This window comes from Thamnophis sirtalis, unplaced genomic scaffold (assembly GCF_051295495.1).
Source record: "Thamnophis sirtalis isolate CommonGarterSnake01/CBP01778 unplaced genomic scaffold, rThaSir2_p1.2 scaffold_4, whole genome shotgun sequence".
In the NCBI taxonomy this organism is placed as follows: domain Eukaryota; kingdom Metazoa; phylum Chordata; class Lepidosauria; order Squamata; family Natricidae; genus Thamnophis; species Thamnophis sirtalis.
The window spans coordinates 82,419,498-82,447,098 of NW_028261384.1; the positions used below are offsets into that span (position 1 = coordinate 82,419,498).

Consider the following 27,601-nt stretch of genomic DNA (forward strand, 5'->3'; position numbering starts at 1 on the left):
ATAATTAAGGGGCAAGAGACCCAGTAATACAGAATGGAGAAAGTGTGTTAACTTTGGAAGAATTCAGGATTATTTGGCAGCAGTGTACTGAGAAATTTATCTTAAGATCTACTATAAACATAAGTTTAAAAGAGGAGATGGAAGAGGATACAACTGAGAATCTGAATTGTGGTTATGGATTTAAAAAGACAAGATACAAGAAAGGTAATACAAATGAAACCAGCTAATTTCACAATAACTAAACAGACACACATAATAAATTAGATGAGTGACTTGGATAACTTACTTCCTTTGGATTAAAAAAAGATATATACTCATTAATTACTATCAAATATGCACAAAACTGTGTTTGGCTGTTTCTCATGGAATATAGACAAGTGTACTTCAATATCACTTTTAGCGTCCCATTTCTGTGCCTGCTATTCCCTTCCATGGAATCATGGTTTCAATCTCAAATATGTCTTCCTCTGCTGTTCATTTGGTTGCATTGCATTGATTTCAGTGATGTCCAATTATCTTGACTACCAATAAGTACATAGCCATAGCCATGTAGATACTCAAGTAATAATTAGGAAGTGTTTTGCAACAAAAAAGGTCATCCTTTGCAGCTGAAGCTTGGTTATGACAGTAAGATCTGATGCTAATACAGTAGTTCGGCTGAAGTCTTGCAAAGGGTGGAGTAGAAGAGCAGAAGAGGGGTGGCGACGCGCAAGAATCTATCAGGCTTAAGAACTGCCGCCATGGCCGCATTTGCAGCAATCTTGTCGTGGCTGCACTGGTGCAGCTTGTGGATGCTGCTTGTGGCCGCTTCCGCTGCTTCCTCTTGGGCCATCGCTGCGGACGAGAGCACCGGCAGGGAGACAAGATCTATACAAGGCCGCGAAACAGATGCAAAAGGGAATCAGCCCGATGAGAAGCATCAACCTCACGATTCCTCATATGGCACTTTCGCCAGCGAGTTTTACGATACGCGCTTCCTCTCCGACGAGGGTGAGAACCTATCCAAATTGCTCAGAGATCTAGAAGCACTTCAGAGGGAAGGCATAAGGGGAAAATTGAGTTATCTAATTTTACTGGACTCAACGTGTTACGTCTCTATTGCTGTTGAAAAGGGAATTGTGGCATTATCAGGTACCGGCTGCAGTGGGGGAAGGGCAGTCCGTATCATGATCAAAATTCTGACTTGCCTTTTGGAAATCCTTGACTGTTTTGGGGAGGGATGAGATAAAACGGGATAAATATGTTCGATTCAGCATGTAAGGGTATAATATATGGTAGCGAAGTTTCCTCCATTTGAGATAAATTGGTTTCCCGGAGCGAAGCAAAGAAAACGATTTTCTGACAATTTACCGTTTCCTCTACCCCATTCCTTTCCCCAGACTCTCAATTTCTAGTGGCTACCATGGAAACAGAGGCTGTTGGAATGCAGGCATGTTGTTATCCTAAGAATATTCTCTGATCTGAAAATCCAGGGTTGGTTAATAGAACCATCTTGTCAGAATAGCATACATCCTCTTAAAAATTTTAAAATATGAGATATATGCAGAGTATAAGTTATAAGCATTAGGTGAAACTAATCATATAGAGTGCCTGCTTTCTGTGCCTGCTTCAGTATGGTTCTGAAGAATTTAAGTTTGCTTGCTCTAAATAAAGGGAAAGCCAGTATGTTCAAATTATTGTAGTGTACATAGGGTGAATGGGGAGATTGTTCAATTCTTTTTGACCAATTAGATCTGGAATTCTTCTGTATTCATAAACTTAAGTCCAAAAGGGAAGTGATAAAATTGGGCCACCTTGCCAAATAGGAAAAACTTTTGCTATTTATTAGTTAAATCTGAGTAGACTCTAGCAGAGTGTGGCATAAGCATCAGTACAGCTAGTCCTTGTCTTGCCATCATAATTGAGCCTAAAATTTCTGTTGATAAGTGAGACATTAAGTGAATGTTGCCTCATAACTTTTCTTGCCACGATTATTATGTGAATCCCTGCAGTTGTTAAAATTAGTAACAAGGTTGTTAAGTGAATTTGGCTTCCCCGTTGACTTTGCTGGTCAGAATGTTATAAAAGGTGATCACATGACTCCAGGACATTGCTATCATTATAAATATGAGTATGAATCATTTGCCAAGAATCTGAATTTTGATCATGGGAATGCTGTGACGGTCATAAGTGTGAAAAACGGTCCTAAGCAATTTTTCAGTGCCATTATAACTTAGAATTGTCATTAAATAAACTGATGTAAGTCGAGGACTATGTGTATTCTGGCTCACAAGGTCTAAATTAAAGATTCTAGCTTGCATAGGATAAATATGAATATACTTGGGGTAAAACCTGGCTTCAGAATAACTTTTTTCATCCTGGCCCATATGTATTCTGAGGGCCACACAGATGCACTTTGAAATACTTGCAAAGTGATTTTTGTAGTACTATTGCACTTAAAACACGAGTTTTCTCTTATTTAAAATTTGATTTTTCAAATTTATTACTAATAATTTATCATAAGCCTTAATCTTCAGGAAAAGCCTCTTTTAGAGACTAGGACTGCCAGGAAAGCATTTGATACATTGTAGATAAAAGTTTCATGTTTGGCTATTCTCAATTCTCCAAGAACAAAGTAAATGACCATGCCCAACCTTGAAAAGCACTGAAAATATATCCTGATACCCAATCTGATGTTTTTTCCTTTGCAAAGACCCATGTATTTTACTTTTGTTCAGGATACAATATTCTTTTCTATTAATAAAAATGTAATATAATAGATATAACAGAGATATCTATTATGAATTAGTTCTGCAGGGTCATCCCTAAAGTTCCTTAGCTTTTCCTGAGTGATTCTTTTTCTAAAAGTTTTCATAAGATACAAAGTGATTTTCTTTAAAAATTATATAACATACAAGGTGATTTCATTCTGATCAATAGTAAAAAGCTGGTTGAACATGTAGAAGTAGTTGGAACCTTTGGCAGAAGCAATCATGTAATCTTGAATTTCAAGATACAACAGAAATTGACACTCTAGCATAGTCGTACGTGCATTTTTTAGAAGAGCCAGTTTCAACAACTATTGTTGGATTCCACAGACAAAAATTCCAGGGCAGAAAATTTAAACTTTTCAAAAAAAGGAAAACCCCACTTTGGTACCGTATCAGATTTTTTCCAATCCTCTGGTATTTTCCCTGTGCTATGTAGCTTTGTAATATTACATTCAGTGTCTCCAATATTACACCTGCCAGCTCCCTCAAAACCCTAGGATGTAAGCTATCTGGCCCAGCTGATTTGTATTCATCCAAGGTGAAGAGGTATTTTCTTACTAAATCCTTGTCCATTTTGCGTGTTTGTACCACCACCACCCCAAATACTTCACTTGGAAGTACCATTGGATTCTTCTCTTCATATTGACAAAGAACCTTTATAGAATATGGTTATTCAGCAGATGAAAATCATCTTGGAATAGGATCATTTATCTCACATTATTCAGTTTTATCAGGAATGTGGCTACAGTCAACTTTATCAAATGCCTTACTGAAATCTAAGTATATCCATAACATTCTTTTGATCTAGTAATCTAGTCATTTTGTAACAATGCAAAAGAAAACAATTTGCCTGCCACAATTTATTTTTAACAAATTCTTACTGGCTTCTAGTAATTACCATGTTCTGGCCAACAAATTGGATGGGTGGGTGGGTGGGTAGATAGATGGATGGATGAAAATCCAAATGCCTAGTGATCTTTTCTAGGATTTTTCTAGGTATTAATGAAAAGCTGATTGTTCTAGGTCAATTCCCCCCCATTTTTAAAGATAGTTAAAGTGTTAGCTTTTCTCCAATTTTCTGGAACTTCTCTGGCACTCAAGGAGTTTTTGAAGATTACAATCAGTGATTCTGAGATTGTATTTCAGTTTAATACACACGGATGTAATCTGGTCCTGGTGACTTGAAATCATTCAAAGCTACCCTCACCTATTTCCTTGCTTACTTCAAATGTAAAATAGGAATTAAGCTGTTCAGCCTTTACTCCCTGTTGTCCATAATCATCTCACCATCTTTCTTTAACTAATTGACCAACTGTTTTCTTGATTCTTCTCCAATTCTACAAATATCAAAAGAATCATTTTTTCAGTTTTTCGATATTCATTGCAAGGTTCAGATTATTCTGAACCAAAACTTTACTCACTTTATCGTTACAGGTTTGACCTATTCTCAAATGCTGTTGTTCTGCTATATGCTGTTCTTTCCATTTTTAACAATTGTCCCTTTTGTTTTTCAGTCTATTTTTTTTATGCAATCACACTGGTTTCATGAGATAGCCCCCATTTTTCTTCCTTTTTGGTACTATGTGTGTTTGGATGTTAATTATATCATTTTTCAGAATTTCCTCAATATTTTTCTGTTGCAAGGTTTTAATCTATGGAAACTTTTGTAGCTTTCTCTTAGCTCCCTTGAAATCTAGGACACAAATCTGATTGTCTTAACCTCTTCTGGCCAGTACTGTGTGGATTCAATTATCATTCTCTCCCAAGGTCACTTCAAGTTGTACTCCATCAACTATTTCTTCCTTATAGTCCATTAAATTCAATATAATTTAGCCCTTAATTCAACAGTGCCCAACCCCCAGGCCATGGCCCATTCAGAATCAGGCCACTCAAGCATTGTGTGAGCATGTATGTGCAGCTCCACTTGTGCAAGCTGCATGCATGCATGCCACTCACACGGAACTATACCCTCTCTACATACCCCCACCACTGGTCCACCAAGCCTTAATACATTGCTCCACTTTTGGATGATGAAATTTTCTGCAAGATATGCTAAAAGCCAACTGCCATCCCCCAGCCCCTATAAAGCTTGATTTCATTTTATGTCAGAATAGTTGAAATCCACCATTATCTTTAATATTTGTAATACAGAGATGAAATAGAGGTCAGATTCTACATTTTTGCTTTTGTATGAGCTACCAGCAATGCAATATGGCTGAGTTTGCATAAAACAGCACCATTTTTTTCATATTACTTGTTTCTGATCTGTGGTTATGTTTTTCCTGATACTATTCCCGCATTGTTGATGCCACAAGTAAGAACATCAGGCAGCATACAACATCTGATGTTCTGACTAATGTACAATACTTATACATTTTTATTTGTTATGTGTATTTCTGATTTCGGTTCTTTAATTGGTTTTTTTCTCCCTTAAAAACCATACTCTATATTAGCCTTGCTGCAAATATAGAAGCCATTCTTTCTGAAATTTGGTTAGACCTCTTTTGTGAATATATGCTGTTAATTCTCCAGATTTATGTCATCAATCTGATGTCATCAATAACTTACAGTACCTCTTTTCCAATTTTGTGCTAAATTTATTATCCTCATGACTATGAGCATGTATTTTAGTAAATTGTGATTTTTTAAAAAAATGTTTTTGAACAGGGATCCCCAACGTGTGGGCGTGGTCCACTGGTGGGCCTTGGGCGGGGGGAGTTGCAACTGGACCATGGGAACAGCCAACAAGCGGACAGTCACTTGTGCAAGCAGTGGGTGAGTGCACACACTCTCCATTTAAGTGAGTGGCAGGCTTGCGCAAATTGAGTTCCATGCACATGCACACACTTGCCGCTCATGTGGCAACCATCCCCTCTTCCCCTGTGCCAGTTGGCAAAGCCAGAAACATTGGGGAACTCTGTTTTAGAATTATTCCTGGTAAGAAGAATGGTTTTATTTTGAATTTGATTTCTAAAATTTTCTGAATAGTATTTTATATTTCTTTTCAGTATATCTGATTCTTTTACATCCACTACAAATGGTTAAATCATTCTCTTTCCTGGCATTTATAACTATTGAAATATGATTTGCCTATTGTGGCAATTATTGGTGAAGTCATACTATCTATAAAATATTTTTACACCAGTTTTCTCTTAAATTGTAACTTGGATTACATTCTATAGATTTATTCTATAATTTTCCAATTGAAATTTTGTGACTATTTCTTTACATTTTACCATCTATTCTATCATTGCTTTTTAAAATTTGTTATATTTGCTTGCATATTTGAGTTTGTCAAATATTTTTTGGTTGAAGCTGTCCCTCATTTTTGAGGTAAGGTTTCATTCTTCCAGCATTTGTAAATGCATCAACTATGGCATCTTCTGGACTTCACAAATTAATTCTTCCTGTGTCTTTAGTCATGTGATTGCCAAGTAAATCTGTGGGAAAGCTGAGGGGACAGGTGGCAAGTAACTTAGGAAAGTCTCTCTCACCTGTGCACTTACTTCCACTATATCCCTGCACAGTCCCTTTATTTATATTATTCTGTTTGCCTGCCATCTTGCTGCAATAAGTTTATGTGTGTGTGTGTATGTATGTAAGGTGTGTGTGTGTGTGTGTGTATGTGAGAGGGGAGGAGGGAAGGAGATGGAGAGAGAATAAAAATACAGGTTATGATTAAAAGATGGGACAGGAGGGAGCAGAATATACGGAGTGGGGGTGGGTGGGATTTATAATCACATTGCTTAGTGATGGAAATCCCAGTCCCAATTGCCATTGTAGTTCAAGGAGTATCTTGAATGTATTTAATTTTAATTTCTTACTATAGTAATATTTACATAAAAAGTCATTTTTGTAAAAAAAAAAAAATCTAGAATCTGAATTGGTACTTTTGAAAGTAGTTTTTAATACATTTGTCTTAATAATTACAATTTGTCCTAATCAAGAAAATGTTACATTTTTATTAATTGTCTTGATATATTTCTTAACTATTGTCTGTAAAATGCAAGCTCAGATATTTTACAGAATCTTTTTTAAAGCTTTTATTGAAATTTATTATACTATACAATGCAATGAAAATCAAGATTAAAATGACGGGGGAATGTAGGGTAAAGGGGGAAGAGGGGAAAAAGCATTAATTTCTGCCTATTTCCAAAATAACAGGGTAATATGGGCCACTATTACACTGTATTAAGTATATCTTCAGCCTCAACATTTTTCCTTACCTTTAGTTGTTGCAATCCATTTCTATAACACCATAACTATTAACTCTTCAAATTAAAATTTATATTCCATTTTTTTCTATTTGGAGCATAAAAAACAAATGATTTCCTAATAAAAGAGGACTAAGTACACCACTTTGTTTGCAATGATCTTGATATCTCAGTCAAATCAATTTTTCCCATTGTGACATATGGAACTTTTATTATACTTACCTATTAGATTTTCTGCAGTATCATCTATAATGACAAAATTCATAGCATTCTTTCAAGTTCTTTGACCAACTTTAAAGAAACTCTAAACGTATCTTTAAAACCATCTTTTTTGCAGTTACAACTAATTCTAGTATATCATTTAAAAAAGAAGGAATTTTTTTCTCATATTATAGTTCATTGTTAATTTTCCATTATTCAAATGTAATGGAAAACAAAAACTCAATCTTCTTTCTTTCCCTCTTCCTCTTAAACATAAATATTTTTAATCAATTTTGATAATATTTATACACTTTAAGACTAACTTATTTATCCATTTTCAAACCCACTTTTTAAAGTACAACACGATGAGTTAAATGTTTCTTTTAATTTTATAAATATTGAACCAATAAGATACCGGATACCAATTAATCTTTTGAATTTTAGTCACTCTCTCCAGCATGTGCTCATGAAATCTTTCTTCTTCAGAATGTCTATTGCATGAACATAAACTATTTTTCTCAATAGATTCTCAGATAAAGACTTTCAAATAGATATACCAGCATTGTCCATTTCAATTTTGAAGTAGAACACCAAAACATGTTCTCTTGTGGCTCGTAGTCTTAGTTGCAATTTTCTTTCAGCTGCACAGGGAGAGTTGTAATTAAACCATCTTCATAGTACATACTGTTACTGTCAGATCTATATTGATCTATATTGAAAAAACAATTGAGTCTCTTATGATATCAAATTCTTGTGTAATAACCTCAGTGATTTGATAACTTTCTACCCTTGATAGCATTTCTGGCTTATCAATATTTCTTCTAATTACTAGAGTATTTTATTCCTCTTTTGTAACATATTTAGAGTATAGGATGTCTGTAAAATGAATTATTTTGTCGAAGTATTCCTCCAAGATGTTTTAAGTTCTTTTGGCATTATTTGTCTCTGGTTTGATTATCACTAGTCTTTGGCTCCCTCTTGTGGAGGGAGCAATATATAGTATATCTGCAACAATATACTGTATGTAACACCACCAAACACCACATCTACCTTTCCCAAATTTTTGAGGACTTGATAGGTAGACAAAATGCCAAATGCAGCAAACCATAAGAGTTATAATAGGGATAATCCAAATTATATATATATATATGTTATATTTGTGCTGATAAATAAATCAAGGGAGACTAGTATAGATCTATTTCAAGCTATTTAGCTCTCATCAGCTAGCCAGTAAAAAATATTGGGTTTCTGTCTGGATGGTCTCTTGTGACGTGCCGAAGGACAGAGAATGGAAGTAGTGATCTTCCTTCCATATTTGGGCATACCAGGGGTTGTGAGATATATATATATATATATATATATATATATATATATATATATATATATATATATATATATATATATATATATATATATATATATATATACACATACACATACACATACACATACATACATACATATATACACATACACACACACACACACACACACATATATATATCACAAGAACAAGCTTGTTAAAGGAAGGATAAGAATTTTAAAAATGAAATGAAATAATTTGTATGAACAGCAGAAATGGTAAAAAAAAAAAAAAGCAAAGAAGATCAAGAATTGGTCAGCACCTGGTGAAGATGAATTGCATAGATTTTGGTTGAAATACCTGATTAGTGTATTCTACACCAAATATTTGCCAAACAGTTTAACAACATACTGCAAGAAGGTGAAATTGAGGAATGGCTAACATCTGGCAAAGTCTACCTGATCATGAAAGATAGCAAAGCAGATAGCACCAGGCATCTACTGGCCAATTACCTGATTACCAACAGTTTTTCTGCTGAAAAATGGGCTACAGGACGCATGCCTGTTGGCTGAGCAATTAGGGGCACCAGCTGTAGAGTTACTGGAAATAGCAATAGCACTTAGACCTACCATATTTTTGCACTATAAGATGCAATCCCCCCTCCCCAATGTGGGTAGAAATGGTGCGAATATTGCAGTGGGGTGGGAGATTGGAATGTTATTAGAACAAGCCAAAAAAAAAAAAAAAGCTAATGGCAGGTAATGCTGAATAGCCAATTTCCTTGTGTAAAGGGTCTCTTGCTAATAACCTGTCAAGATTGATATATGATTCATCCTGCTCTAGTTTGAAAGCTATGTCAAACACCTTCTGTGGGTCTGTAGCTCTAATTCTTAATAGTCCTGTTGTATAAAAAGCACGTTGGTATAGAAAATTCTTAATTCTGGCTTTCCAAAAAAAGATAATCTGACCGAGAAGAATGTGGTAGTCAGAAAATTGATGGAAAAATTATGTATAAGCAGAAATAGAGCAGGAAAGCCTTAGATTTGAGGGGAATATGAAATGGCTTATTAGTTGTGTGCAAACAGACACTGACTATATTTCATAAACATTTTAAGCAGAGGATTGGATGATGACTTAAAAGTCTTTTCCAATTATCATTCTATGTTTTTTTCATGTAGATTCTGAAGGAAATGAGAACACTTTTTATTTTAACATCTGACACTTTGCAGGGTGATTGCTGATCCCAGTAAGAAACAAAATGTGGGATACAAATTTGATGAATATATAAAATGCATATAAATTAACATTTAGTATAAAATGAAAATGCATTGTATTAAATAATTAATATTTTAATTCTGATTCTTAAAGGTTATCCTTTTCCTACTGCTCCTCCAGTAGATCCATTTGCAAAAATTCGAGCAGATGATTGTGGAAAAACAAAAGGATGCTTTAGGTCAGTATGATACAATGAAAATGTGTTAATTGTTTCTCTTTTAAGTAAAACCAATCTGACCTATGAACAAGGTCACTCTATAAATTGTTTCAATGAATATATCCTATTAGCAATACTTTATTGTAATTCTGAGTCTATGTGAAGTTTCCCAGTTGTGAAGTTCCTTTGTTTAGACAACTGAAATGTAGAGTTCTGCATAGATTTAAAAAAAACCTAAGAACAGAACACCTTTGCACTGTGTTTTGATACCATAAACCTTGAAATTTTGAATGTTTTTCCATAGGAAATCATAGGAACAAGATGCTTGCTACCTTGATGTATGTTCTAAATTCACAAAGATTGAGTAAATGTTTTAAAAATCTACATAAAAATAAACATTTTTGGTAACTTATCTATTTACAGAACTATAGCACTTAGCTCAGCAAAGAAGCAACAGCAGTGGGTTCATTTCAGTAGAACTACAAAATATCGGCAATGGTGGTTTGTTAAAGCTCTTCCCTGTTTCCATTTAGCAAACTGACTGTAAAGTTCAACCAACAAATAAAGTAACATTGTATTTGAACTGACAATCTGAAAACTCACCATCATAGGAATAGTATCTATAAAGCTCATGCACAGTTTATATTTTGACTTGTATAACCCGGCTTAAAAAGAATATTGCATCCATTTTGGTCACCATGATACAAAAAAGATGTTGAGACTCTAAAAAGAGTGAAGAGAAGGACAACAAAGATTATTAGGGGACTGAGCATATGATGATTGGTTGTAGGAACTGGATATACCTAATCTAACAAAGAGAAGGATTAACAGTGACATGATAGTAATATTCCAATATTTTGAGCGATTGTCACAGAGAAGAGGGGGTTATTCTCCAAAGCACCTGAGCACAAGACAAGAGGTAACTGATGGAAAATTATCAAAAAGAGATCCAACCTAGAATTAAGCAAAATTTCCTGACAAGAAGAACAATTAATCAGCTTGCCTCCAGAAACAGTGGGTGCTTCATCACTGGAGGTTAAAAAATATATCAAACAACCATTTGTCCAGAATGGTGTGGGGTTTTCTTTCTGCTTGGGCAGGGACTTGGACTAGAAGATCCTCAATTTTTTTCTTTTAAATTCTGTTATTCTGTATTCATCCGAAGACCTGGAGAATTCAGAGTTCCTGATAATTTATAATTTTAAAACAATGTCAATGAAGTAGAGATGGAACTGTTTCATGGATAAATGTATGGCTTAAAAATTAGAAAGGCACATATGAAATACAGAAAAACAACATGGAATAAAACTCCTGCTTTTGGCCCCATCTTGGAACTATGAATCTCTTTTATTATTCTCTGTTTTATTAAAACTATGCTCCTAATATATACAGGAACTTTAAATAGTCCTTGACCATTTAAGAGATTACATCAGGCAGTACGAGGCTATATAAACACGAGATATGTATAATATAAATCACATGGTATATACATATGTTATGCCAAATGGAGCTCACAAAAGGAAACTAATGACTGAGGAAACTATGGAGAAAAGTTTTCATAAAACAGTTTATCCTAATGGTATGCTTCAATACATTAATACATAGCTAATATTTCTGCCTGGAACCCTAACAATTACTTCACCTTGGAACTTCAGGCACCAACATCTGCTAGACTCCAACAACTGTGGGACAGTGGGATATGCCTCATGCAGGTAAGGAAGGGAATGGGTGGAAATATATGGTAATATGTAAGTGCTATGTTTACATTTTCATTTTCTTATTGTTGTGATCATTTTTGTCTAATACTCTTTTATTTCCTAATAATGTTCTCCATGCATTGGGGAGGAACTAACTTCTACAGGCAGGAAAACCCTAGTTGGAAAAACAAGTGGGTCTACATAATCTACTACACAATCTACTACACAATCTACTGCAAGCCAATATTCCTGAACATATTTCTTGGATCACAGGCTGAATGCGCACAGTGGAATCTATAGTTGTGGCACAGTATTTTACTACAGTCTTCAAGGAAGAAAGAGTATGTATATTGACAAGTACAATACTATTCTCCTTACTCTATAAAATAAAATCTTTCACTTTCCGACAAGCATTTGTGCAATTAAATTCCTGTTATTGCCTCTAGTTTGATACCTTATCAATATTTCCTTTTCTTTTCCAGGTGCCATTTTGCACAAGATTGATTCCATATCACATTCCATCAAGAATAGAAAAATGACCAGAAACTGTGACCAGGATGCTTCCAGCTATTTTTATTATTATTAATTATTTTGTTAAACTATTTGCTCCAGGGAAATTTGGGTACTTTGAAAACCTCATCACATTTATCCTGTAGTTAAACTATTTATACCATAGAACTTATGCTACAGAAGAAACATTGTGCTCTTTGTCAACCTGGTCATCCAGATTTAGTGAAATAACTGATTGATAAGTCAATTTGTGCCTTTCTGTTTCAGAATGTTTGCCATTTTGGATGCTGATCTCCAGAGACTCATGCTACTTTATTTATTGTGCTCAATAGAGTTTTGAATACTTCCAAATTGGAGCTTGATTCATCTGGACATAGGAAGGGTTTAGAAGGCAGAAATGGTTTGGGTTTACGGGGCTTTTGTGGGGGGATCAGTGTTGACTTCTGGAGATTGGTGGAGAGGTTCCTGTTTTTTTGGCATGATTTCAAAAGTGGCTTTCCCTTGACTGCTTCTTGGGATTAGAGAATGTCTGCCTCAAGATCATTCAGCTGGCTTCAGGCCTAATGTGGATTAGAATTAATCTTCTCCTGGTTTCTAGCCTATGTGTTAATTAACACATCAAGTTGGGTCTTTCAAAAGGTCAGGAATTCACTCTGTGTATAATTATAGTGGCTGCTATTGGTATATATGAAATAGTTTGATGAGGATGGATAGAAGGATCCTTGCTAAGATTCTGTAGGTATGATGGATTAACAAAAAAAGTTTTCTGTTGGTTTGTTATCTTTTCCATGTGAAAAGGCTAGAATAAATGGGTGGATGTTCCTTCTGAAAGGCTCAAATATGAATAGATTTGTGTTATTCCTATTTTACATAAAATAATCTTGCTGAGTTAAGCTAAATCCTACAGCCAGGTCTGATGGTTAAAATACCAGGCTAGGAAGTGAGAGATTATGAGTTCTAGTTTTGCCATAGACGTGAAAGACAGCTGGGGTGGCCATAGGCCAGTCATTCTTTCTCAGTCCAATTACCTCAAAGGTTTGTTGTGAGGAAAATAGGAGGAAGAAGATACATTTTCCACATTATTTGTGAGGTAGAATACAAACATATTAAAAAATAAAAAATTTAGATTAGCATTTTATTTCTCCCAGTGTACAACTAGATGTATCTGCAATGCTTTCAAACAGGAGACAGAGACATCACTTGACACTACTGTTCCTCCTCAGTTAGTTTTTGGGGTCAATGTTGTCAACGTACATTTATATTTATTAATTTTATTGGCCTCTCATTTTACCACAGGTTAACTCTGGGTGGCTTACATTATTAAAAAAATAAAGTTATACAAATTCTATACATAATACAAACAAACTCAACCCTACCTAAAAATGGAGAGGGAGTGAATAGGATGAACAGGAGGGGCAGTGAGATCTGTTATTAATCTGTCAACCATCTTCAATGTTAAGACCCCACCCCCACCCCCATTTGAACCTCAAGCCAACTGGTAGAGCCAGATCTTAAACTCTTGCGAAAGGACAGGAAGGTTAGAGCCAATCTCAACCGGGGGGGGGGATGTTCAAAGGGCAGGGGCAATGGCCGCAAAGGCTGTTCTGGACCCCACCTACTGGAATACCCTAGCCTAGCTAATAGGGCCCACAGCATGACTCCTCTGCCAGCATGGGTGGAGTGGCCAATCCCATTGGGATAAACAGACCCTCAAATAATTTGAAACCATGTCAAGAAGGGTTCACCGACAAAAGGGCGACCGACAAAACCGCGGTGACAAAACCACGAGTTCTAAATCGCGCTGACGAATGAGCGCTGAAGCGCGCCGACAACAGCGTGCCAACAGAAGCACGCTCTAAACCTAACCCTGACCCTCACCCTGACCCTAACCCTTACCTTAACATAAATCGCACTTCTGTCAGCAAGCTGTTGTCGGCGCGCTGTTATCGGCGCGTTGATGTTGCGGTTTTAGCGCCACAGTTTTGTCAGCACGCTTTTGTTGGGTCACGGTCAAGAAGGCCTTTAAAGAAGATTACCAACATCTTGAATAGCACCCAGAAGCAAACTGGCAGCCAGTGCAGTTCGTGCAGCAGTGGTATCACATGGGTCATTCTTGGCACTCCAAAAACTCTGCATTAGCTGTAACTTCTGAATGCTCTTCAAGAGTAGCCCCATTTAGAACATGTTTCAATAATCCAAATGCAAGATGACTAGGGCTGGCATTAACTGAAAATGCCAGGTTTACAATTTATAGAACTTAGAAGTAGGCACATTTGCATGAAACCTAAAGTGCTTTATTACAGCTGAAAGTTATAGACCGCACAATTTTTGTACAGATGTCAGTGGTGAAATCTAAAAAAAATTCCTATCGGTTCTGTAGGCATGACTTGGTGGGGGATCATGTGATTGGGTGGGCATGGCTATGTAGTCATGTGACTGGGGGAGTCAAAAGAGAGAAACTCACTTTAGCAATTTCCTGCTGGAGGAGGGGTTGGACTAGATGAGCTTCAGGTCCCTTCTAGCTGTAGATTGCTGTGCTCTTTCAAGGTATCCTCTGAAGCTACGTCTAATACCAGGTTTGTGGTCCTCCCTCTCTCTCCTTTTTCCCTCCCTCCCTTTTTTTCTTTCTTTTTTTCTTTCGCAGCACCACCCCCCCCATTTTTGGCCTAGCAGGCCTCATGAAAGCCTCCTGGCAGCAAAAATGGACCCCAAATACTAAAAGGAAGTTTTTTAAAAGTTCCTACCATCGTGCAGCACAGCTGATTGTCGGAAGTTTTTTTTAATTTTGATAAGCATTTTTTGACTACTGGTTTGAGTGAACGGTGGCATTTTTTACTACTGGTTTGAGTGAATCGGCTCGAACTGATAGCATTTCACCACCGGATAACATCGTCATACGTGAATGACTCTTTATTATGGACCATGACAAAATAATTACAAATACAAATGTGTGTCAAAAGTAGACAACCAAATAACATGTTCATTACATATATAACATTATATCTCATAACAGAAGATAGCAATAGAAGTGAGAGACATGGATGTGTAAAATAGCATGCTATCTAGTTGCTGTTGCAAATGTCACATTTATTTAACATTAACTTAACATTGGTCAAACCTGTGAGTCAATGTTTGTATAAATGATGTTGACATGCCACAAATGTTGCAATGCTGAAAATAATAGCGTCATATCTGCCAAAAATAAGGCAGTATAAAATTTATCTGTGATATTGATTAAAAAGAGGGCAACAAAGACAAAGTAGATGTCACAACAGAATGTCACATAAGACACAACATACTTTTCTGACTTCTCTTACTCCACCCCCTTCCAGGTGGACAAAATCTTCCATATACAAACATACCTACCGCTTATTCAGTGACCATACAATGTTGCAACAGGGTTGGCCAGTACTTATGACTGGTCTTCAAAGTTCCAGCCATTGCAATACTCCTATGGTCACATGATGATGATTCAGATGTTTGGCAACTGGCTCGCACTTGCAATAGTTGCAGCATTCGATGGTCACATGATTGTAATTTGCAACCTTCCCTTGGCCTTCTTGCACTTTCCCAGTCCCATCCTCATTTTCTCTCAGTTTAGTCTTCTTATACTGATCTGCAACCTCCTTCCCTCACCCTTCCTGTGCTTGCACTAACCCACATCCTCCTTCTTTTGATCTCCCTGTGTTTGCACAGCACTGCAGAACCCCTCCCCGCAACTCACATACTGTCTGCCAGGCCTCCAAGGGCCTTCCTTAGCCTCCTTTCCTGGAACTCCCACTGCTTCTCACTTAAATCATGTCTCTTGAAGTTACGCCAGCAACTAGATCTGCCTGGATTGCTGTCGCTAAGCAATGCAACGGCATGACATCATGCTTTATGACTGCATCATTTACCAATTGCAATCCCAGTCCCAATTGCTGTTGTTATCTAAGGAGAATACGGCAAATGTGAATGCTCTGTATTAGGTCATAGTTGTAAGTTTTCTCAGGTAATTGATGGGCTTGAAAAGATTGTGAAACTTTTCCTCAGTTAATATTAAGAATGAACTCAAACACAATTGTTATTCATTCATATTACTCAAAGTAAAAAAAAAATTGGGGAAAACCATAATACTTAATTTTCTCTTTTAAAAACCTGTGGAAAACAAATGTTAACTTTTCTGTTAAAGCAGAAAATAGGTGGCCAATACTGTTGCAGAAGCCTCCACCCACAAATCCAACAACCAAAAATTTATTTTTTTAAAAAAAGGCTAGCTCTTACCTCAGTATTAATTATATTTCTTTTCTTGTATTGTGTTGCTTTAGGCTTACATTACATTACACACTAGGGCTATGTACAAAACAGAAAATGTGCTTTGAAGCTGAAACAAACCATTGATTCTAGGAAGTTCTCTTGAAACATTTTAGATGTAGATCAGCAAAAATTTCAGATGAAACAAAATTTGAAGATGCTTTAGGGCAATGATAGTAGCAATTATGTCAGCATTCATCAACACCCAATTAATCTTGAAAACACACTCTATTCCTATGTGATTTTTGAAGACTGCAGAGGCCATATGAGAATAGAGTGTGTGGCCTCCAGACCCCCTGAAGCTGTCCATGAGATCATGTTCTTGCCTAGCCTTCAGAATCTCTAAAAAATGTGTGAGCACAGGTATGTCTTCACACAATTTTTGGAGGCTCCAGAAGCCGCATGAGAATGGGATGCATTCTTGTATGATCTCTAAAGCCTCCAAAAATTGCACAGCAGCAGGGAGGCTGCAGAGGCTGGAAAAGAGCATTCCTCAAAGCTGCTTCAAGAACAAAGACCTTGTACAATCTGGAGCTGTATATAAGGGTCTCTTAATAGAAAAAGAAAACAGCATGAAGGTAAGTGGTGCTTCTGTTTAGATACATAAAAGTCTTTTTAGTATATAAAAACTAAAATTCAAATTTCCAAACAAGATACGGGGACTAAAACGTACAAATATTTTCCTTGACTAAAAAATATATTTTGAGGTAAGGTTGAATGTGCAAAATGAAATGGAACCCTTGCATGTAAAGTATCAGCCCATTTTAAACTCGATAAGTGATCAGTTTGGTTGAAGATTTGATCAATTCAGACATTTATAACTGACTATTAAAATAATCCAAAAATCCAGATGTAGTCATATAGAACTCTCTGACAAACTGAGAGAAAAAAGGACAAGTGTAAACAATGGAAAGAGAAATATATAACTAAGGCAGAATACCAGCATAACAAAAAAAAAGGTTTCTTTTAATGTGTGAGGAACAAGAAGAAAGTCAGGGAAATGATTGGTCAACTAATGGGAGAAGGTAGTAAGGAGATGACAGGCAGCAGAAAGAAAGTGAACTGTTTAATTCCTTCTTTGTACCTGTCTTCATGCAAAAAGGAAAAAAATAGTCCAATTTATCAAAAAAGCAATTCTGTGGGGAAACAGAACAGTTATGCAGGTCAAAATAGGCAAGGAATTGGTAAGAAAACACCTATCCATTCTAGACAGATCAACTCTCCAGGACCAGATGGTTTATACTCCATGATTCAGAAAGACCAGGCAGATGTGATTTCAGAACCACTTAACAAAATCTTTCAGAGCTCCTGGAGCACAGAAGAGCTACCGGAAGACTGGAAAAGAGCTGACATGGTTTCAATCTTCAAAAAGGTGGATCCAAGAAACTACAGACCAAACAACCTGACTGACATCAATACCTGGGAAAATCCTAAAGCAATAATCAAGCAGCAGATTCATGAGCACCTAAAAACGAAGAAGGCAATTACTAGAAGACAGCATGGGTTTGCTAAAAACAAACCTTATTGCATTCTTTGACAAACTGCCTAGTGAATCAGGGAAATGATGTGGATATAATATATCTGGATTTTAGTAAGTCATTTGACAAAGTAAATCACAGCCTACTTCTTGGTAAGGTAGAATAATGTCTAGACAGTACCACCATCAGATAGATTTACAGTTGCCTAACCAGGTACATCCAGCATGTAGTCTTCAATGGAGCTGCATCTACATAGAGGAAAGCATACATTGGGATACCTTAGGTTTCTGTCGTGGGCCACTGCTCTTCAACTTCTTCATAAAGGAGATGAGGGAATAAAAGGGGAACTCATCAAATTTGACATAAAGTTAGGGGAGAATTGCAAACACTTTGGAAGACAGATTCAAGATTCAGAAGGATCTTGACAAACTTGACCTTATCCAATAAGATGAAGTTCAGTGATAAGAAAAGGTTTTACACATAGTGTAAGGTTCTGCATTTAGGTGGGGAAAAACAAATACATAGGTATAGAATAGGCAGTACCTGGCTTAACGATAGTAACAGTGGGGTCTAGGTGTCTTGGCCCACCATTTAAGTATGAACCAGCAGTATGCTGCATCTACCCAAAAAAAAAAAAAAAGCCAATGCACTCCGAAGACTGCATTAAGAGAGGGCTAACATTAAGATCACGAGAAGTGATTGTACCACTTTATATTTGAGCATTGGGTCCTATCCAACAAATTGCAATTCAGTGATGAGAAAAGGTTTTAAAGTTGTACTAGAAGGTCCGTTCCAGCCCTATGATTCTATGATTGTTCAATTGTCAAATATGTATACAAAGTACTGACAAATGCTGAGTTCAATCATCTCAACTCATAGTCTAGTAGAAAGAAAAAAAGGCAAGGCTGCCTGTAACAGTACGGTTCTCAGCAATGGGAGACTTTTTCAAAACATTCAAAGCAAAGAAATATACTTTGATATCTACTGTTGCCCAAATTTCCAGAAAAAAGAGAAGATGAAAATGAAATATATTCCAACCTGCAGTATTCCATGAAAGTATTTGGTACAGTGCTTTGAGTTGCCTATTGTAATGTCAAGATGAGGAATCAGAAATTGATACTCCCCTAATGAAACAATAAAGTTGTTTCAAACAAATTAACACATGCTTAAGGACTCATTGCCTTAAATACATCACGAGTCATCAAATTCATCAACATGGAAAATAGTTGTCTTATGTGTTCTAGCACCAGGCTTTAAATTAATGGTTTATTAGATAATCTATTGGGAGTTGCATTTTGTGTGTGTGTGTGTGTATAAGGAGAAAAATATCCTGACATCTCATGAAACCATAATTAGGGTTCACAGCAAGGAGCAAAGAAAAGGCTCTGGAAAAATCAGGATTGGGTCATTATGATTAAGTAATTTCCTTATTGTTATTTGGTGTGCAACCCTTAAAGTTTTCAAGGATTGCATATCAAGTAACAGCAATAAGGATTCAGCCTTCGGAGTATTTTTGTGTAACAACTTCAAAATGATATTTTAGCAAGTCAATATTTTTACTTAGTGCTGCTAGTTAAAAAGGCACTGTTCATAATGTAAATGAAGTGAGTCTCTGGGGTCTTCCAAATGATATTTGAGAAGTAATCATTACCTTTATTGGAACAACTGACAAGAATGTAGAAACAGAAGACAATTTGTTGTATAGGGTTTTAGTTTTATAGCTCTGATTCCAGCACAAATTGTGATTCCAACACCATATTCAAATAGAATTTAATATGCCCACTATGCTTTATGTTTTCTTATCAGAGTTTGTAGAAATCATATAGACTGAGCACATTTTGTCACATTTTTATTTTCTTCACATACTTTGGGATGGGGATTCATTCATAAGCTAATAAATCAAGAACTGGTACTGAATGTAAATTAGGAAAAATAAAAAACCTAAAAACTATAACAATTCAATAAACCCTTAAATAAATGGGGAGAAAGTTAGCAGTACACTAACCTTGAAATAACTGACAATGTAATATTGTTTAGCTGCAAATACAGATATAGTTCAAGAGGAAGGTTCTTTGAATTGTTTCCATTTCCTTTATCACATGTAGATACGGTAAACCTGGATGCACTGCAGATACATGTGACTATTTTCTCAGTTACCGCAGAATAGGAGCTGACATAGAATTTGAACTGAGTGCTGAAGCTGATGGCTGGGTAGCTGTAGGATTTTCCTCAGATAAAAAAATGGTAAGAATGTTTTATTTGCTGAAATAATTACTGCTTTTTCTGGAGAAAAATATTTAAATTATTATTTGAATAAAAATAACGACAACATGTAGCAATTTGATACATGTAGCATTTTGCACGATTCTAATGATGGGGCAGAATGACAGAAATGTGATAACCAATTAAGGATAATAAACAATTTTAAGTAAATATTTTTCCTTTTACCTCCGTCCCAAAAAACAACCCATCCCCTCTCTCCAATGGTGGTTCTAGCAGCATAGAGATCAATTCTATCATTCCCCAAGTCTCTGGTAGTCTCTGTGCTTGTTGGTATCACCATCCAATTCCAAGTCAGCTCTTCAATCCTATCCCCCACCAGCCTTTTTATTCATTGTCTTACAGCCGTATGGCCATTGTGGTCCTTGCCATTTTAAACCTCTATTTTCCTGACCAAAATAGGACCATGTTTTGCTGCTTCACTATATTTTGCCAGCATTTTGGCTTGTTTCAGCATCGCATGTCTTCAAATTTCACCCTTAGAAAATGTTTTGGTGTTGCTGCCTCTGTTGATACAAATGCAAAAGTAAATGCCACTGGCTTGGCTCAGCATCTCTGACCTCTGAATTACAGGTGGAAGACTCAGCATGCCCTTGCTTTTCCTTTCTCCTTTCCCCCAGCTCTGGGCCTCAGCTCCATGATTCCAGCCCCAGCTCCAATCTCTAGCTGGTGGCCAGCCCTTGCCAAGCTTTCTTACTCGTTTTGGTGTCATCCAGCATCAGGCTACAGTTTCAGCCACCAGCCTCACCATCGGGCAGATAAACAAAGTGGATAGAGGCAAGGGATAAAGATAAAGGGGTAGGAATGGAATATGGAGTGCAGTGAATCAATAGGGGTCCTTCTCCCTCCCTCCCTCCTTCCCTCCACCCCTTCCTAAATGAGACTAATAAACTTTATCCATAAGGAGAGTATGATCAGTAATGTTTTGGTCAATGTTTAACAACCATATCTGCTGGCTCCATATCCATCCATACACTTGCTTCCATAGAGCTGATCAGTGCACTAAGTGTTTTTGTTTAGCTCTGTTCTCAGCTGGCTCACAAAACTACAGAAAATTTAATAACTATCTCTTGTTAGCCAGTATAAGCCTGTTCCAGCCCCCTTCCCTTCCATAAAATGTTGCGCCTTTATCCCACTAGTTGAGGAAATAAATTGTGCCTATGAATAGCAATTTGATTTGTTCTTATACTGTATACATCGTTAGATTCATGAAACTCAGAAAAAACAGGGCTTGACATTCCAGAAAAAAGAAGAAAAAGGTGGGTGAAAAATGCTAATTATCATATGTTCTCAAAGTTACAGCCGTTGCAGTAACCCATATTATATGATCAAAATTCAGGCAGCTTATCCCCATTTTCAATCACAACATGCACTTTAATTTCTCTCACCTGCCTATCTCCTCCCATCTCTGCCCTTCTGGCTGCCCTGCATCCTGCTGCCACCTATCCCTGCCATCTACGCTTTGCTATCTTCTTGCTCCTGCCAATCAGGTATATCCAACTAAGGCAGCTGTTGACCCTTTGTGAAGCCTTTGCAAAACTTTCACGACGTTGACCCTCAAGTCTTTTGGCACTCCACTGCCAACACCATCTTTTCTGCTATTCCCCATTGCTCTCAACTGAACTTTGCCATCGCCTTTCACCCTTGAAAGGACCAACAGCTGCCTTGCCCAGATGCACCCCAGCAGTAGCATGAGGAACAAGACAGTCAGGATCAGCTGTGGGCAGCAGAGGGAGGCAGTGCCACAAGGCAGCTGAAAGGCAGAGATGGGAGAGAAAGTAGGTAGGTTGGAGGACTTGTATGAAGGCCAGGAGAAGCACGATATTCTCTCAGACCATCATAATATCTCAGCATTGACCCTTATCTCATTCACCATAAAGATCACTTTATGCCAAGATTATCTATCTTCATATTTCATTGAAATTTTTACTTCATTTTTCAATTTAGGGTGGAGACGATGTTATGGCCTGTGTTCATGATGATAATGGAAGAGTCAGAATACATCACTTCTACAATGTTGGTCAATGGGCAAAAGAGATCCAAAGAAACCCTGCCAGAGATGAAGAAGGTGTTTTTGAAAATAACCGTGTCACATGTCGATTTAAGCGCCCAGTGAAGGTTCCCAGAGATGAAACTATCGTAGATCTCCATCTAAGTTGGTACTATTTATTTGCTTGGGGCCCAGCAATTCAGGGTAAGTTCATTTTTTGTTTGTTTGATTATCCTCCGCCTAGAAAAAATAAATGTGGTCTTTAAACGTCAACAATAATTGATAGCAATAGCACTTAGACTTATATACCACTTCACAGTGCTTTTACAGCCTTCTCTAAGTGGTTTACAGAGCCAGCATATTGTCTCCAACAATCTGGCTCCTCATTTTACCAACCTCAGAAGGATAAAAGGCTGTGTCAACCTTGAGCCACTCAGAATCAAACTCCTGGAGCGAGCTGGGAGCTAGCCTTCAGTACTGCATCCTCACCACTGCACCACCATGGCTGTTTTTATTTGATGGTCATTCAAACCAATCAATTGATTCTTAGTTTACTGTATTATTCTAAAACTCACAGTGGAGATTAAATTAAACTATATGGGGGACTTGCATGGTTAAAGTTTGGCATGATTACCATATTTTTGGAGTATAAGATGCCCTTTTTCCCTCAAAAAAGAGACTGAAAATCTGGGTGCGTCTTATACACTGAATATAGCATTTTCTGCCTCCCGAAACTCTGCTCCTTCACCAAAATGGCCGTGCATAGCTTTTAGAAGACTTTCATAGAGCTCCTGGGGCCTGGGAGGGCAGAAATGAGTGAAAAACAGCTCATTTTTTGTGCCCGCCAGCCCCCAGCAGCACTCTAAAGACTCCTAAGGGCTATTCGTGCCCTTTTTTAAAAATGGGCCCGTTTCTGGGAGGTTTGCAGAGTGCAAAAACTTTTTTAAAAAATTTTCCTCTTCAAAACCTTGCTGCGTCTTATACTCCCAAAAATATGGGTATATATGTGTTATATCTTATGAGAGGGAAACACCTGAATAAGGTTGCTGGTATATAGTCATAGTAAAACAATCAAAAAAATCTGATCTAAGGCTGGATATACAAGTTGTGCCAAGCTAAAGTGTAACTTTCTTGCTTTTGGCATATAATTGTCTTATAATATCATACTGTGCTATGCTATGCTATGCTGTGCTGTGCTGTGCTGTGCTGTGCTGTGCTGTGCTGTGCTGTGCTGTGCTGTGCTATGCTATGCTACAGTAATGGTATCCTCTTTTCTTCACTACCGGTTCAGTAGTGGGAGTGCACAGGAAATTCAGTACTCCAAGTAGTACAGTTTAGTTTTGTGGAACTTGCACTTAGACAACTTGGCATAGATTTGTGCTATGCATAGTTTTCCATGGATTGTCCTTATCAGCTTAACATGCTCGTCCATGGTCTTGGTGTAAATCAGAATGCTATTCAGGTAAACTAGGATGCCTTTTATAAGTGCTCATGTAGCGCTTCATTAATTAGTTGCATGAACATGGGAGAGTTCCCTGTAAGCCAAGTGGGAAGACTTAAAATTGGAAGTATCCCAGCAGGCAGTTGAAAGTGGTTCTCCATTCATCCTCCTCCCTGATGCGAATTCTATAATAGTTTGGGGAAGATTTTCCTTTTGCCAAATAGTTCAACATGTCTTTCATCAATGACAAGGGACACACTTTTCCCATGTAAATCGCATTAAGCCTCTGGTAATCCATGCACATTCTAGGAGACTCATCTTCCACATTTCAACACCACCCATCTCATTTAACAGACTTTGAGAGGCTTACAATTTAAAAGTGAGAAAAAAGATTTTAGTTTTCTTTGTCTTGTCAATATCAGACCCATGATAAGCCAATTGCATGATACCACTGGTCAGTCATTTACCCCCCAAAAAATGTATATTTTAGATAAATTCAAAGCAGTGAAAAGATGATATTCTTTCACTAAGGAATAATTCAAATGACTAAGTACTTTGCTTTGTCAGTCAGTGAGTCCATGTTTTGAAGTCTATCTCTTTTAGGCAATTATATTTTCCCATCATTTATGTATTAAATTTATTTATGTATTAAATTTATTTATGTATTAAATTAAATTCCTATTTCACTATCGTGACTTTGGGCAGTTTAATATAATATGATATACAGAAAAATGGTTAGTTCCTGAATTGTTATTGTGTGTATTCATACTACCCTGCTGTTCCCTGCATGATAACTATATAGGTAGTCCTCAACTTATGACCACTTGTTAGTGACCATTCAAAGTTACCACATCACCAAAAATGCGATTTATGACCATTTTTCACATCTATGACTATTGCAGCATTCCCATGGTCTCATGATCAAACTTCAGACATTTGTCAATTGGCATGTATTTATAACAGCTGCAACTTTCTGATAAGCAAAGTCAATGGGGGAAGCCAGATTCACTTAACAAATGTGTTACTAACTTAATAATCACAATGATTCACTGTGATAAGAAAGGTTGTAAAATGGGCAAGCCTCACAACAACTATCTTGCTTAGTAACAGAATTTTGGGCTCAATTATGGTTGTAAATTGACAACTACCTGTATTGCCATATTGATTTTAATGAAAAACCAAGGCAGTTTAAGTGGACACAGGTATTTAGCAGATAGAAGGTGGAGTTCCAATCACTTAAGTGTTCAACAAGATAATAAGTGCAGATGCAATTTCCCTGCTCAGTGCATACATGATCAATTTACATGCATAAATGAAAAAAACCACAATTTCAACTAAGTAGTCGTAGTTAACAGCTTCTACTATTTTTTCTTTTAAAAAAATACATTTTTAGAATTATGAAATTCAAAAGAAAAATGGCCTACATTGGATAGCTAAATATAAACAAGACTTAAATACATTCTCAGAAAACATTCTCCCCTTCCCTTCCATTTACTTCCTTAACCACTAACCACAACTTAAGATACTTAAATTTTACATTATATATTAAAGATTATTGTTAGTATCAATTTAAATCCTTTCATTCATTATTCTTATTAGTTCCATAACTTTGTTCCTAAAAACATATTACAAATATTCTAAATTTGCTGTGCAATACAATATATAGTTTACTACTTAATGGCTGAGAAACTTAAATACTCTGAAAAAGGCGGATAGAAGAAGGGTGGATCCCTTTGAATTGTGATGCTGGAGAGTATTATGCATTCCATGAACTGCAAAAATAACAAATTAATTCTAGACCATGGGTGTCAAAGTGGTGGCCCATGCCCAGATGCATCACACTTAGGCCACAGCCAACTTGGCTCCGCAAAAGCAAAAATTGTCACAATGTTATGTGATGTCGCATGATGCGATCGACTTTGACACTTGTGTTCTAGACCAGTGACCCCCAATTTTCTGGCTCTACGGACCAGCGGCGGGGGTAGCAGAGGGCCAGAGGGGATGGTTTCGCGCAAGTGTTTGCCACTTGTGCACTTATGCGTTGTGCACTTGCGGGCTCACCCCTCACTTGCATGGACTGCTACTAGGTCACAGAGTGGAGGTTGGACACCCCTGTCTAGGAATAGGAATAGGAATAAGTTTATTTATAGGCCGCCCTTTTCCCTAAGGGGACTCAGGGCGGCTAACAACTTATAGGGAGGGGATACAAACAGTGACATATAACATAACACATAGTTAAAAAGTAAACAACATTCATTCAACATTCGGGTGGGGGTGGATCAAATCTTTACCCCCAGGCCTGGCGGGATAGCCAGCTCTTGAGGGCTACGCGGAAGGTCTGAAGGGTGGTGAGGGTACGAATCTCCACGGGAGGATCGTTCCAGAGGGTCGGAGCTGCCACTGTCACCCAAAAAATGTCACCCAAAATTTCACTTGAAGTCAAGATCACCGAACAGAGGCTGTCATATTTTGGTCACATCATGGGAGCCGACTCATTCAAAAAGTCAATCATACTGGGAGTAATCAAGGGAAAAAAAGAGAAGAGTCTGCCCTAGTACCCACTGGCTGAACACTATAAAGGATGACACTGGGATGACCATGGCAGATCTAAAGGAGGCAAGGTGAGACTAAGGGGCATGGAGAGTACTGATCCATAGAGTAGCTGGGGGTTGGGGGATGACTGAATGGCTGATAAGGACAACAATATATAGTAAAGATAGGAACCATTCTTGCTTAAATTTGGCTAGATTTATATTATGGATCTGTCAATCTTTTCATTGCTGCATATTCAATTTTAGTATCCCAATATTGTATTGTCAGCAAAGTTCCTCCTTTCCAATGTTGTGCCAAATTTATTTTTGCAGCTGTTAGCATATCTTTTAATAAATTGTGATATTTTTCATTTATACTTCCTTGAATTATACCTATTTGTAGTTCCAGTTCAAAATTTCTTTTTTTATGATTTTCTTAATATTTTGAAGAATTTCTTTCTAACTCAAAGGGTTTTTTTCTCTCTATATATAAAATAACTACATGTGGTAAAAAGTTTCCTTCTTTTTTATGGCATTTCCAATATTTATTGTTAATATGATTTCTCTTGTATTTTCTTTTGTTTAACCTATTTTAGGTTCTATAACTCGGCATGATATAGATTCTCCACCGGTTTCGGAGCATGTGGTCAGTATTTACAAGTATGAAGATATTTTTATGCCTTCAGCTGCCTATCAGACTTTTTCTTCTCCTTTTTGTTTGTTACTTATTGTTGCCTTGACATTCTATTTATTGATGGGAACTCCATGACATTGTGTATAGTATTATGACAGATTGAAATTATTTGTCAGACAGTGTTGTTTAAAATTCTACTCTTTTCTATTGGAGTTTATATTAGAGAACAATTTAATCATTCAGATGGTGACCAATAAACCTGAGCCATAAATTTGTGCCAAATAATTCCAAAATTTGTAAATCAATATAGCAAGTGTTTGTACCTTACTGGATACTTCTGATATGTATTTAGCCTATATTTCCAAATATATTTCTGGAAATATATACTAAATATATATTAGAAGTATTGCAAACACAAGCTGTATTGATTTTCAAATCTTGAAATTATTTTATGTTGTTTAATTGATGTTACTTAGACATTTATGAATGTGTAAGTAGCACATAGAATAAACAACATAAAACAAAGTAGGGTCGCCTGTAATATAATACATTTGCTGTTTGAAAAAACTACAGTATGATAATGTCATATTATGAAAAATATATACAATTAAATTTTCTAATGTTTAATTAGCTTTCATCCAAGGAAATATAAATAAGATGTTGGTGAAATTAGATATCATATGTTATGTTATAAGTTAGATTTTTGCTTTGAAAGCCATAGTGACTGCATTATATTTTACTTTTCCAGGTAAAATAATATTTAGGCTTAAATCAAGAAGCTTTTTAGTCAATGTTCTGTTTGCTGATGTTTAAGAAATAAACAATGACTTATATTTTGGTAGCTGAA

The 27,601-nt window shown here is 36.7% G+C and overlaps 1 protein-coding gene across 1 annotated transcript; it reads left to right on the forward strand.

Moving 5' to 3' along the window:
- The first annotated feature begins 671 nt into the window (after window positions 1–671).
- Window positions 672–27,601, forward strand: FRRS1L (ferric chelate reductase 1 like). The gene is made up of 5 exons (XM_087713192.1): window positions 672–990; window positions 9,837–9,921; window positions 19,984–20,122; window positions 22,106–22,352; window positions 26,717–27,601. Exons 1-5 carry the CDS (start codon window positions 741–743, stop codon window positions 26,887–26,889), a joined length of 894 nt encoding a protein of 297 aa, XP_087569318.1. The 5' UTR covers window positions 672–740; the 3' UTR covers window positions 26,890–27,601.